Source organism: Argopecten irradians, chromosome 11, assembly GCF_041381155.1.
Source record: "Argopecten irradians isolate NY chromosome 11, Ai_NY, whole genome shotgun sequence".
NCBI lineage: Eukaryota > Metazoa > Mollusca > Bivalvia > Pectinida > Pectinidae > Argopecten > Argopecten irradians.
Window position 1 is genome coordinate 36,841,114 of NC_091144.1, and position 14,457 is coordinate 36,855,570.

The window sequence follows — 14,457 nt, forward strand, 5'->3', positions numbered from 1 at the left end:
AATGATTACTTTTTGGCATAATGTATAATTTACATGAAAATAGACCAGACGTTTTTTAAATGACTGTAAGATGTTTAAGATATTTTATCCAGAGCTAGTTTAAATCATGTTTGGATATATCAATCAACTTGCTGTTTTACAAAAGAATAATTACAAAAACTTGTTAAAAGTAGACCAATTGACCAATTCACTCAGAAATGGTATGACTATATAGATAAGTCTTCTAGAGGACTGACATATTCTATATCTAAGACATTTTGTCATAGAAAAATATGCCTCTTGTCTGTCTCTGCTGCAAAACAATACTTGTTAACTGATACTTTGGTCCCAGGAACTTGATGAGAATAACAAGGAAAAGGTTAAAGATGCTATAAAATCATTTGGCATATAACATCGTAGGAAATATTAGAATGGGCTCCCAAGAGTTTAGTATGTGTTTCTTATTTAACACCTTGGTGTCCAAGGAATCCTCAAAAGTCCAAACTGGAAGGAACACTAGCAAAATTTATTTCTTATTGTCCAAAAAAAGTGTTGACTTTAGAAATATATTCTCCAATCATTGAGACCGAGCCATTTAGTACTTTCAGTACTTTGATTTATTTTTTAGGTTCAAATCAATTATATTCAATAATATTGTAGAATTAGATATTGCATATATATACAGAATGTAACTATATATACATGTTTTAACTTTTGTATTCAGAATGTAGTTGATGAGGGTCAAAGACATACGGATAGCCTAGTATCTCAGCTACAAGAAAATCTTCAGCAATGGACTGACCAAACTCAAGATAAACAGACGGACATGGATTCACAGGCCAGGTACACAGCCGAGTGGTCAGATCGTCTCTCAGATGACCTACACAAGTATTCCACGGATGTTGATACGTTCCTGCACCAGGACCTAAGAAAATATGTTCCGACAGGTATGGTATTTAATCATGATTTACTGTGCCAATCAATAATACTAGATCACTGTGTCCTGTATTATGGCATTTTATCTCCATCAAATTTTTTTTTTTTTTTTTTTTTGGTAAGACAGAAAAGGAAGAATCAAGTCATAAAACATAAAATCTAAAATTGGAAACTTTTTCAGGTAAAACTCCACAGAAGAAAGACATGGTCTATCCATTACAGCTGGCAAAGACATCTGAACACGACGATCTACTCAACAACTTCAGAGCTAACATACAAATGAATGACGACGAATCCGTGGAAATGAGTCAGTCAGGAAAGGTATATAAAATCTCATCAATCTGATTAAATAGTATCAAGAAGACAACTAGGTGGTTGCCGAAAGCTGATCTCTCCCCCTCCCCACCCCACCCCAGGGATTAAATGTCTTTTTAATTTAAGAGAGACTCACCTTTGGAAACACACTGTCTAAACTCCACTACGCTCTGTAGGCTGATTAACGTTGGTAACTGACGATGAGAAATAATAAGATTAAGGATCATCTACTGATTAAAATCATCTGTTCTTGGTTTTGTTTCTTCCTTAATTTGCATCATTCTCGATACTCCAGGGGTTCTGATCACTTACTTTCTCTACACCCCTGGACTATCTTGTTGTAAAACTGAAGGCAGCTTAGGGGAACAAATCTGAACCAATCAAAGGCCTTCAAAACTTTTCTTTGAAGACTACATAGAAAGCAATGCCCTTCATCAAAGCCACAGTCAACCATAGTGTACCATTATACAGCTCTATTGATGAATATCCAAGGACTAAATTACCTGATTGTTCTGTTGCCTCCAGTTTTACCATGAGATAGTCCAGGGGTGTAGAGATCGACAACCTATGTAATCGGAACCCCTGGAGTATCGAGGATAAAGCATGAACATCTCGGTTGGGATGTACCATTATCCAAATCACATTGAGATATTATGAAACAATAGGACAAAGTGATTTTGTGACATGACATCCTCTATTGGACCATCAGATGCTAATTACATACTACAACTGTGGAATCATACTGTATAGCTTCCTGCAGGGCTCTTGTTCTCAATTAGATCTTGTTATTTACAGATAAGTGAGGCAGATGCGGAGGAAGTTCAGAGTGAGGTCGGTGGAAATTCCTCTTTTACATCAGGCGTATCCAGCATTAGCCAAACTAGTAGCAAAGCCAGCAGCAAGAACGTAAGTATCTCTAATACTACCCTCCTATCGGTGATTTGTTATACTCTCGTATTCGCATTTTGGACCAAATTTTCCTTTTTACTACCTGGTATTATTGCACAACTGATGAATGTTGTACAGTGGACCCGTGATAATCTGGATTCCGACCGGATTATCGAGGGTCCACTTTATATGTGGTATTTACAATTGAAACAGTATGTACTCTGTTAGCTTCACTCTGTCTCATCGTTCTTTTCTGATGAACCTAAAGTACAATGAATCGAAAATCAATCGGTTGTATCAAATCTAATATTGAAATCTAAATATTGCATTGATAACTTATTCACTGACAATTATGATCAAATACTATGCATTGTGTTGTAGTCAAAAGAAAACAAACGCAAGAAGCCAGCCCAAATTACCAAGCATGTCAACACAACGCCGAGAGGCAAGAGTCGTCTCCCCTTAAAATCCAAAAACCAAACAGAATTCTGAGGCAACAAATGAAATTCTTCTGGACTTTTATGTAAAATCGTAATTTAATTTTGACGAATTATATATTTTAAAAATCTGGTGCGATGTGTGTGTGTTTTATCCAAGTTTTGAGCAACGGATCATTGTTTAAGTGAGTTGATCATCATATCTCGCCTCCTGACATTATTTTTAATGGACTCATCAAATCAATGGCAGGTTTTATCATTGTATCATGTGCCTGAAAACTATTTCTTTATATTGCATATGATTGCCTGTTTTAAATAAGTCACTGTTATTTTCAATTGGACATGTTTGAGCCATGTATGGTGTGTTTATAATTAGGGCTGTCACGGGTACTAAATTTTGTCCCCGGGTACCCGAATTTTAGTACCCGACCCGTACCCGGGTACTCGACACAGATCTACTGCTTTTCTAACAAATTGGGTTACGTTATGTTTGCTGTTTGGAAAGATTGGTTGATCGACAGAGATTTGATGAAATCATATGTGAGTTCAGTAAAGATAGCTTCAGTCGTTAATTGTCTACTTCATTTCTATTTGACATTCATAATTGCTAATGAGCTGCCGTAAAGTGTGTAGCTATATACCAGTCCCAGAGGAAATGTTTTTGCACATGCGCAACAGGAAGTACTACATTCGGACGGTCTCTTGTGTTATCCGATATGACTATAGTGTGACCTATTTAAGTGTACATGTCCGTCAAGTAGATTGTTCTCGCTTCAAAAGACGGTCATGAAAATTAAAATGTATTGAAAAGATAAGGTTTCATCCTTGTTGAGTGAAAACGAAAACAAATGAGTTGGATTTTGTAATACTTTTAATATAAGTTCTAGACTTGTTTACGTACATCCAGACGAATTGTCCTATTTTGACGGGTACCCGGGTACACATTTTTTGACCCGGTTACATCCCCAACCCGACCCGTAACCGGGTACTCGGGTACTCGTAACATGGTGTGTTATAATTAGAAGCCTCATAATATCTTGTGCTTTTTATCCAATAAGTAGCTTCATTCACAATGAAAATTATTTTTTGTGTGTTTTTTTTTCAGCTGAACTCCACAACAGTACAGCTTACTCTTTGAAATGCTTTGTCTAATTTAATAATTGTCCTCCTAAATTGAGGTTAAAGAAATAAACCTTTCCTAATTACAATGAAGTGAGGAAAATCACTTTTGCGTATCTTCAATGTATGGTTTGGAAGTACACTGTATCATTTAGGTATGGAGTGAATATCTTTGAAGTGTGGAGAAAATTTTTGAAGTATGGAAAGTATCTTTGAAGTGTAGAGAGTATGTTTGAAGTATGGAGGGAGTATCTTTAAAGTATGGAGAGTATCTTTGAAGTGTAGAGAGTATGTTTGAAGTATGGAGGGAGTATCTTTAAAGTATGGAGAGTATCTTTGAAGTGGTGGAGAGTATCTTTGAAGTATGGAAGGAGTGTCTTAAAAAGTCATCGATCAATTGATCACTTTTAATATATGTTGTCGTTTTAGAGATACATGTATAGTGCACGTGTGAGATTTTATCACTGTCATTTCCTGTATGGCCCAGGCTATTTTGGGTATCTGCCATAATTTTGTCAATACATGTATAATACATATTAATAACTCAATTTTCATAATATATCAATCATTTTTATCTAGTCTCCAATATCTATCATTTCCTCCATCTTGCTACATTACCTACAATGATTTACAGAAAATCCTATACAAGTCTTTTGTGGTATACTCGTCTTAATTAATCACTCACGACTAAATTCACCTATCCACTTATTTTTTCAGTTTCACATTACAGTTTTGGACAATAATTTACTTTGTGAGACAATTTTCTCGCATAAATATAATCTTTATAAATCTGATATTAAATTAAATGCCAAATAAAATTTGTGGTCTGCCTCTATACATGTAGTTTGATTGTAGGTGATTATAAGAAATATGCGTTTGATGATTTGATAGATTTCAAATTTGTGACGACGAATGTACACATTGTAGGTAATGTAGCATTCCTTCTACCTGATCTGTCTATTCTCTTTCTAGACCAATGAATGTCTTGCCTGTTAGAGTAACAAATTATAAGTCTGTGTTATCCTATCCAACATTGTACTATATTTATATTTAATCATTGTAAACTGTACTTTGTGTGTATATAATATTGAAAAAAGTATGGTTGCTACACTTCATACAGTGTATTATTGGAAGTCTGAGATTAGCATAGCACATGAACATCGCCCTTTCCTAGTTTTGTCATGGAATTTATTATGTTTATTAAAAGACAGAAGTGGAGAATTCTGAATATTGCAACAAATTTCCAATTTTTTTCTTTTCATTTTTAATCAGATTCAGCCACAGGTTTACGATGCGCCAAAAAAGTATTTTTTTTATTATTTTTTTTTTCGCGTCGTAAACCTGTGATTCAGCTTAATGATTTTCATGCATCCAATTTTCTGAAACAATCTTGGTAAGAAAAGGTCTTTGGTAAAATAAAATAGATCTTAGATACATAGGAAGTTACATATCTTTTCACGTAAGTTGGTGCTTTTTGTTTCGAGAAATTTGTGCCCAGGTATATGTTTATTAGTTTGACAACTTAGACATCACAGTACAGAAGGATAAAAATGTAAAAATAGAAATTGTATATGAAAAGTATATAAATCAACCGTTTAAATTGGTGTTAAAATTATACATTTACGAGAGATTTGTTAAGAATTAACCAAGACAGTGTAGAAATAAACCAAATCATAGTACAAACTCTTCTTGTGTTGTTTGTTATCTAATGTGGTAAATTAGCAGATCCTATATTGGTTATTTATTAGTTTAACATCCTATTAACAGCAAGGGTGATGTAAGGATTTGTCAGGTTTGTTGGTGGAAGAAAGCTGGAGTACCCAGAGAAAAACCAACAATCAGCGGTCAGTACCTGGCAACTGCCCCACATGGGTTTTGAACCCGCATCTCAGAGGTGGAGGGCTTGTGGTAATATGTTTGGACATCTTAAACACTTGGCCACCGCGGTCCCTATATGGAATCCAAGGAGACAACTTTACATGGCCGACATGTTTCCTTTGTAGCTGCACTCATACCCATGGGTGTGATACTGGTTTATCAGGTACACCATTAACGACAACAGAATAACTGTCAGTGTCTTCATGGAAAATTTTAACATCGTTTATAGAAACAAGCCAGGTATTGCAAATCCCGATGTTTGTGTATTCTTAAGGACGCAGACATCAGGATTTGCAATTTTCACGAGTTTCTGAGAACTTTCTACAAAATTTTCAAAATGGTGGGTGATCTTTATGAGCAAATGCTAATAATATATGAGAGAGAAATGTAGAAGGATAGGAACATTCGATCTGCGGGATCACAAAATTTTTTAAAACCCTCAGCAGGCGCTATGATGTTATAATCATGATCAGGAGGCTGTGGAAGTCAGACGGTGTCTCCTTGTGATAGTAGTACTTTATAGAACTTGCTCATGGAATCATAGAATCAGACACATGACCTTGTCATGTTAATTAATTGATATCTACTTTATGGAGTCGACTTATGGAATCATCTGACACAGGACCTTGTCATGTTAAATAGTAGATACATGTATCTACTTTATATAGCTGACTCATGGAATCATAGAATTAGACACAAGACCTTGTCATGTTCAATAGTAGAGATCTAGTTTATAGAGTCGACTCATGGAATCATCTGACTCGAACACAGGTCCTTGTCATGTTAAATAGTAGATGTCTACTTTACAGAGTCGACTCGTGGAATCATAGATTCAGACACAGGACCTTGTCATGTTATATTGTAGATATCTACTTTATAGAGCTGACTCGTTGAATCATTGGACACAGGACCTTGTCATGTTAAATTGACTCAGACACAAGACCTCGTCATATTAAATATTAGACGTCTACTTTATAGAGCTGAATCATCTGACCCAGACACAGGACCTTGTCATGTTAAATAGTAGATATCTACTCTATAGAGCTTAGCTGAATCATCTGACCCAGACACAGGACCTTGTCATGTTAAATAGTAGATATCTACTCTATAGAGCTTACTCATGGAAACTTACTTACCCCGACACAGGGCCTTGTCATATTAAATATTAGATGTCTACTTTAAAGAGCTTTCTCATGGAATCATCTGACACAGAGTCTTGTCATGTTTATAGTGCCGACTCATGAAATTGTAGACACAGACACAGGACCTTGTCATGTTAAATAGCAGATGGAATCTCAAGTCAAACACCTTGCAAATTAGCTACTGTTGTACTGTTGAAAAAATATCATCTTCTGACTGACTTTTCTTGCTAATTGCAAGTTGGTGGTACACTGTGTATTGTACAATTCTATTGTTTGTAGGATTTAAGAACAGCCTCATCCTCAATACCCCAATGTTTAATTTATTCTTGATACTCCAGGGGTTCCTATCACTTTCGCTACATCCATCATCCTTGATACTCCAGGGGTTCCTATCACTGTCGCTACATCCATCATCCTTGATATTCCAGGGGTTACTATCACTGTCGTTATATCCACATCCTTGATACTCCAGGGGTTCCTATCACTGTCGCTACATCCAGCATCCTTGATATTCCAGGGGTTACTATCACTGTCGTTATATCCACATTCTTGATCTTCCAGGGGTTACTCACTGTCACTACATCGATCATCCTCGATACTCCAGGGATTATAAACACTGTCGTTATATCCATCCCTGGAATATTTTATTGCCAAACTATTTATGTTAAATTTTTTTACTTAAAAGTTTGTTTCGAGAGTTCAGCATCAGTACATTGTATTAATTGTGCTCTAAAGATCAACAATGTAATACAATCAGCATACCCAATTATGAATAGATTAAACTATGGTTTGGGTTTTATCATATCCTGCTAGGATGTGCGAGGTTTAAGTGGAGGAGAAAGCAGGAGTACCTGAAGAAAAGCTACGAACCAACAGTCAGTACCTGGCATTCTAGCAACTCCTCCATATAATATTCGAACTCGCAACTTCCAGGTGAAGGACTTAAAAAACAACAAGAAGAAATCTAAGCATTCCAATGATATTTTAATTGTTTGAAATTGCTTTTAAATGTTTAAAATATAAATCAATTTAATGTTCAAATATACACAAAATAGCTATTATGATATGATATATGTCGGCAAAGTAAAACACTGTTTATAACAAATCACTGGCGACCAAAGATTACGGTATATGTAATTTGTAATAAGCTTAGGTCTTATACACATCACTTACAGAAACCTTGTCTGGGATTTAAATATATTATAACCATGAGTTTGTGTTATAAACATGTTCAATATAAAGGGACAAATGAAACTGATATATAAACAGCAGTCTACAAAGGTCTAACAGAATTGTCTGAGCAATAGTATTACAAACCCCAATAGAGGGCGTGTATCATGCTCTGCCTGCTGTCAAATTCCATTTGTAATAATATATAAAAAATACTCAAAAATGATAAACTGGCCAAAAATGGTGCTTGTCTTCTATTTTGTTGTCAATAAATCAGTCACATAACTGGACATACAAAAATAAATATTAACCAACTATTTTTGCAGAACTTATTTTCCTTTTTCGATGCCCAGCAATTTTCCCTGAGTTATCATCGCGAGTACCAAAATGATTAAAAAAAAAAGTATTAACTTCTACAATGACTTAATTTCGCTTTATATTTATGCCCAACCATTTTTCACCACGATGTAATCCCAAGATTTAGAATGCAGTGATGTGGTTCAACTATACCGGTGGTTGAAATATTTTTGCTACATCTGTTATGGTTTCTAATCACCTGTGATCTTTACTCATATGTGAAAAATAAGTTTGATTTACAGCAAGAAACATGCAGGTTGACAATGCATTTTGTCAAAACTTGTCCAAGCAGTCTAGACCAATCAGAAAATGCCAAAACTGAAAGTTATATGACAAATTACAATATTGACATTAGTTAATATTACTACATAAGTCAATTAGTGGTTCGTTTGTTGATCATTAACAATCAACAGTAATACAGCTAGCGGGATACGTTGTTTAGCTTGATAAGACAAATTGTTCTTTTCCACAAGGAATAAGTCATAAAGGTAGATTGAAAAATAGGAAGGGGAGATAATATACCAGATAAATTTTTGTCGCTGGGACATTTTCTTCTCTTCCTGTTAATTAAACCGATCGATTTTCGACGACATAGGTAGAGCTCGGCCTAGAGCACTTAGCTAGTGTTCGTGAGAGGTCCGGGATCGATATCCCTGTCTTGCCGCTACATTTTCTCCTCTCGGGTTACATATGGTACCAAATACTGTGCCATGTATGTTTATTCAAGGTAAAATACATGCTGATCTTGCAGAATTGAATAGCCAAGGCGGGAGAAAACATAAGACGAACCTGTTTTATACAAATTAATGTTTAAATTGATTTTCATTAAATTGTAATCGAAGGTTGTGTTGTTCGGCATTTATTTAAACCCTATAGACACATTTTCATTGAGATTGGAGACCGAATCTGAAAACAGGAAAGGTGGCGCCAGCTAATATTATTTGCCCTTTTGGGGCCCCACCACCCTCAGCCCCTTAGGGGTGAACAATATCAATGATGTTTAACTGACTTATAACGATACTTGATAATGGGTTACTAAATGAAAAATGTGAAAGGTGCTTAATAAGAAAAAAAATATGCTTTGTTAAGCATAACTTGTAGCCCGGCCTCTATTCTTTAGTATTCTTAGTGAAAGAAGATTATTAGCAGACATATAGATAAATCAATTTTTAGAAAAAAATCTCTAGTATTATGAAATCATCCAATTGAAAAATATGGCCAGTACTAAGGTCGGTCCAGGCTATTTTATAAACTTGAATGTCCTTCCCAAAGATGTTTCCACTCCATCCTCTTTAAATATTTGCTTCCATAGGGGATAGGACAAGCATGTATTTAAATGAACCGATGATGTTTAATATGGTTATCCATCCAAGGATGCAAGGAGAGTAGGATTTATTTTTCTAAAATTAAGAAAATTTGCCCTTCGGGGCCCCTCCCTCAGAACCATATCCAGGATATGTTTGTACATCTTGAAATTCTCAAGGATATGAATTAAAGCTTTAAATAAAGATTCCTCTTTTTAATAGGGTATGCATTTTTATAACAATCATGTACCCGTTTTACACCTAATATGGATATCCATACTAAACGGGGAGTAGGATTTTAACATTGCCCTTTGGAGAATATACCTTATGTGTTTTCCATCCTGTATATAGCCACCTTTTTGCTGGTAGGATTTTTGTTCATGATACTACAGGGTAACAAATGTAACCGACGAAAACTCCTAGAAAGAAATAATAATGTATCAGCATTACTATAATAAGTTTAAAACTGAAAGAGTAATCCGTCTACAAAACACACTGGTGTTGTTCCGTATAATATAGATGTTCTCTAGACAGTTATTTTCAAGATACCCACCTTTTTTTTTTAGCTCAATACAGCACCAGATGAACTAATGAAAAAATTTAAAATACATTTTTAATCAATATGGTTATCTTTGATAAGGAACTTTCAGCAATTTTAAAGATGCTCCACCTTCGACAGAGCATAAACGATGCCCATCATTTGAACAATAACTGTTGTATAACTGTGTTTATATGTGTCTAATTTACACAAAAATGGAAATAAAAGAATTTGTTTTACTTTTGGTGCATGCACAATCAGTACTTAATTTCATACAGGACATAGTGCGACAGAATTTTTTCTGGTCGCAATTAATTATTTTTAATATTTCTATCTTGAAGTAGAATTAGTAAATCAAAACTTTTTAATGGTGGTAATGGTGTAAAGTAGGTAACTTTTGTACCTCAAGAAAAATACAAAATTGTCTGCTCCAGTTTTTGATAGTGAATAAAACCAACACCATTTGTCAGCAGTGGAGCATCTTTAAACAATTGCCTTTCTTCAACGCATCAACTATCTTCAAATTAGCAACAGAATTAAAATATTTTCCTGAACACAAACTCTTTTCAATGATACATAAAACTTATTATTGCACAGTTTTTAGACAATTTTATATTTGTAGTAAATAATAGGCTACTTAAACATGGTACAATATAATTTGTATATACATGTATATGCTTTCATAGAGAGCTGTATTACTGGTTATTTTCATAGAAAACATTACATAGTAAAGTTTGGTAAAAACATAACATTTTGACTAAAACACACAAGAACAGTTTGCTAGCACATTCTAAAAATAAACTCTAATTTGTATCTAAACTTCAAGGCTGCATGATAACACTTTTATTAGCAATACAGATATCAAGTTAAAGATTGTTTTATAAATCAGTCTGTTTTATATCATATCTCTCCTTACTGTCATTCTGAACTTTTGTTTAAAACACTGTATTCAGCCCCAAAAGCGCCCCTCCCCCTTTTTGAGGCCTAAATTCATACCTTGAATTAAAATAGGAAAACTGTGCAAGTTTCTTTATCTGGTTTCTTATCCAAATTGATTAATGGCTTCCTTTCTGCGATAATTTTTATAAATGGGTAGTCTTAATTTTGATTAATGGCTTCCTTTCTGCAATAATTTTTATGAATTTGGCTCTATTAAGCGCCCCTTATTTTTTTCAATTTTTAAGTTCCCTGTGCGTTTATTAGGTCAAATAGTAAAGTATTATCAAATCACTCAACCATATCGTCAGTATGTAACGCCTTCCTTATCAGGTCTATTGAGGTGAAATATGCACAATGGTTTTATAATAATCCATGAGGAATTTTCCGTGGTGTATCAATCTTAAAATTTGGTCCTACAAAACCACAAAAGATAAAATATTTATCCACATTTCCTTTCATAATCATCTGATTCAAAAATATACAGTAAATAATTTACATGAATTTCCGAGAAATTCTGATGAAAATTTCTACGACCAAAATCATGGACTTGTTAATCTTTAATGTAAGGTAATGAGCTATACCCCAACTTTGCTACTCCAGGGGTTAGTATCACTGACATTATATCCACCCCTGGAGTATCAAGGATCGCTATTCCTATGACAACAGCTAAACACTGTCCCATAGATTTAAAACTATTAATGTAAACACTGGCCCACATAACTACCAACATATGTGGTATTCATTTCTCCGATTCCACTACAACAAAGATAATTTTGAATCGTTTGAATTTGATATTTAGCAGAGATGCATCTCGAGAAAGTTACTTCTACTCTGTAGAACGGGACCCCATGGGTTCCTAACAGCGGAGTCGTCGTGAGTTGATGGTTTTTCATCAGAGACATTAGGATGTTCCTTTGCTGGAGGCTGATGGGAGAACTGGTGACGGTGAGGCCCATCTTTTCTTTCACAACATCTACGAACATAAAATAATAAACTAAAACAAGCATTAAATCTTCTTTAATCGTGAATTAGTCTTTGTTTTAACATTATACTAGGGTCTATTATTTATATGCATCCATTGATGATCCTCGATGTTCCTGGGTTTGCAATCACTGTCGTTATATCTATCCCTAGAATATGTCATAGCAAAACTGAAGGCTCTGAGTATGACAACAGATGAACAGGTAGCTTGGTCCTTTGGAGTACACCAAAGAATCAACCGTTTAGATTTGGGAATTTTTCTCTGTCTAATCTTCAAAGGAAGTATCTGCAGGCCTACATTTGGTCAGATTCTTATGAACTGCCTTCAGTTTTACTGTGACACAGTCCAGGGGTGGATAAAACGACAGTGATAATAACCCCTGGAACATTGAGGGTCTTTTTTCTGCTATACACTACAGCATTTCAACAACAGATTAAAACTGTGGGCATTTTCTGTCCCAAAACATTGATAATCAACTTAAACTGAAATATGTCACGTGCAGGGATTTATCAGACATGATTCGCAGCAGAAGATGAGAAACAAACAATCTAAATCACTACTTTGATTTTCAAAATTAGAACCATTGAATTACATATCAATCAACTCAGAAGTTTAGCGTTCCTGGATTACTGTAAACTAATTCGCAACAACTTACTTTTGTGTTACAATGTCTAACAATTGTGATTTAAGTCATAACTATATTATCATTGTGAAGTTGTAAACGGTCAGTTCTCTTCTACATCTTTACTCAGAGTATTTTCATAACGATTAATTTTTTGGAGTTTCTAATCTACAGTGAAAAAAGCTAAATTAGTTAAATAATTTGTTCCTAGTCTATGTTTTCTATACAGTAAACGAAGTTAATATTTTCAAGTATTCAATTTCATGAATAGGATGGGTAAACATTTTGCTGTCATTAATTCCACAATAATGATATGGGTTAACTTTTTTGCAACTAGTACTATACTAACACACAAGGGAAATTTTCACATAACATTGTCCTTCCCATATATATCGTAAATGCCGCCCCACCCCCCTCCCCCTTGCATAAATTTCCATAATTACTTTAGGCCAAAAAAACCTATATGCATGTTTCAGGATACATGACTGAAAAAAATAGGGTAGGTCGGTCGGGAACTTATTTATTTTTATATTTTATTTTTTTAGGAGAGGTTGGGGAGGGGTTGAGTTGCTTTAATTACTACATTACAAAGTAATTTGTCTTTCAGGCTTTAGGCTGGCTAGAAGTCTTTTATTTCTCATTACCATAATTGAACTTTATCTGGATAAACTTAAAGCCAGCGTAAAAATCTTAATTGAAAACTTCACACACTACATTTTTGTTTTGAAAAAGTGTTATAAAATAGGTAGGGTCGGAGGTAAAAACTAGGGTAGGTAGGGGTACCTGAAACATACAAATTTTTTTTTGAGGCCTTAGATAAAATGTACTGGTATATACATGTATATTACCTTTCTGGTGTTACCCCGTCACACTCTGCACACATATCTTTGACCATTTTGATGGGGAACAGGCGCCAACGCTGTACTGTAATGTACTGGAAGCTGTGTCACACTTCTAAAGCTGAACTTGGTGTTGTTGATCTTACTGCTGTATTAAAGTGGTCATGTGATTTCAAGCACTGCCAATTCTTGCAATTATGCCTCTTATTAGATAGATTTCTGGATTCTGCAGGATAAAACAGATGTCATAAGCACACACATAAAATGCAAAACCTAACTGCAACTGGAGTAGAATTCATTTGACTTCTATTAAGCATTTTCTAATTCACAATATCATATAACAACAGCGGCGTAGCTAGGTTTGGATAGGCCTGCATGCCTGGTGGTACAGGGGTGCTCAGGGTCCTGGGGCGAAGCCCTCCAGAAGCAGACGGGAACTTGTTACAATGTAGTAACCATTTTACTCCAATGGTTAAATCGAGGTTACAATATTTAGTTGATAACCATGCAGAACTATACACAAAATTAGAACAGTGTTGATTTTTTATAATCGTACTATACTAGACTCCCCTGACAAGTGCTCGAACAAAAAACACGGATTTTTGTCTGTAAAAATCAAAATAGTAAGCAATGGGAGAATTTTGTGTTATTTCAACTGATGAAAAACTTATGGCGAGTATTTTAAACAAAATTGAAATTAAGTTTACGTGTTGGTTTGTTTATGAGAGCCAGTCAAAGACCACTGTCAAAATGGCGTAAATTGCGTAAGAAGGGACCAGTCCACGACCACCTCAATAAAAAAAATTAAACATAGTATTTATAACCTATTTTTCTACCTATTCTGTTCTAATTCTAACAATTACAACAACAAAAAATATTTTCTAAATCAACAATCTGTTCTTATTCGACAAAAATAAAAGTCAACTATTTCGTGAGTAGACATCGAAAATCATGGATTAAGACACGTTTTAACGGGGCGGGAAGTGAACTAAAATTGAAAAATTCACTTTGG

At 34.7% G+C, this 14,457-nt stretch overlaps 1 protein-coding gene and 1 long non-coding RNA gene across 2 annotated transcripts in view; one reads left to right on the forward strand and one right to left on the reverse strand.

Moving 5' to 3' along the window:
* LOC138335452 (kinesin-like protein KIF11-B) overlaps positions 1–4,971 on the forward strand; it is a 29,071-nt gene extending 24,100 nt beyond the window's left edge. Inside the window, exons 22-25 of the mRNA XM_069284544.1 lie at positions 704–926; positions 1,097–1,236; positions 2,026–2,136; positions 2,500–4,971. Of these exons, the coding sequence (XP_069140645.1) occupies positions 704–926; positions 1,097–1,236; positions 2,026–2,136; positions 2,500–2,610 (585 nt within the window). The 3' untranslated portion in view covers positions 2,611–4,971. The remainder of the gene's footprint in view (positions 1–703; positions 927–1,096; positions 1,237–2,025; positions 2,137–2,499) is intronic.
* A 4,943-nt stretch (positions 4,972–9,914) lies between these two features.
* Positions 9,915–14,457, reverse strand: part of LOC138335454 (uncharacterized) — a 6,342-nt gene continuing 1,799 nt past the window's right edge. The window contains exons 2-3 of the long non-coding RNA XR_011210284.1: positions 13,455–13,671; positions 9,915–11,975 (exon numbers count right to left, since the gene is read on the reverse strand). This is a non-coding gene — a long non-coding RNA (uncharacterized lncRNA). The remainder of the gene's footprint in view (positions 11,976–13,454; positions 13,672–14,457) is intronic.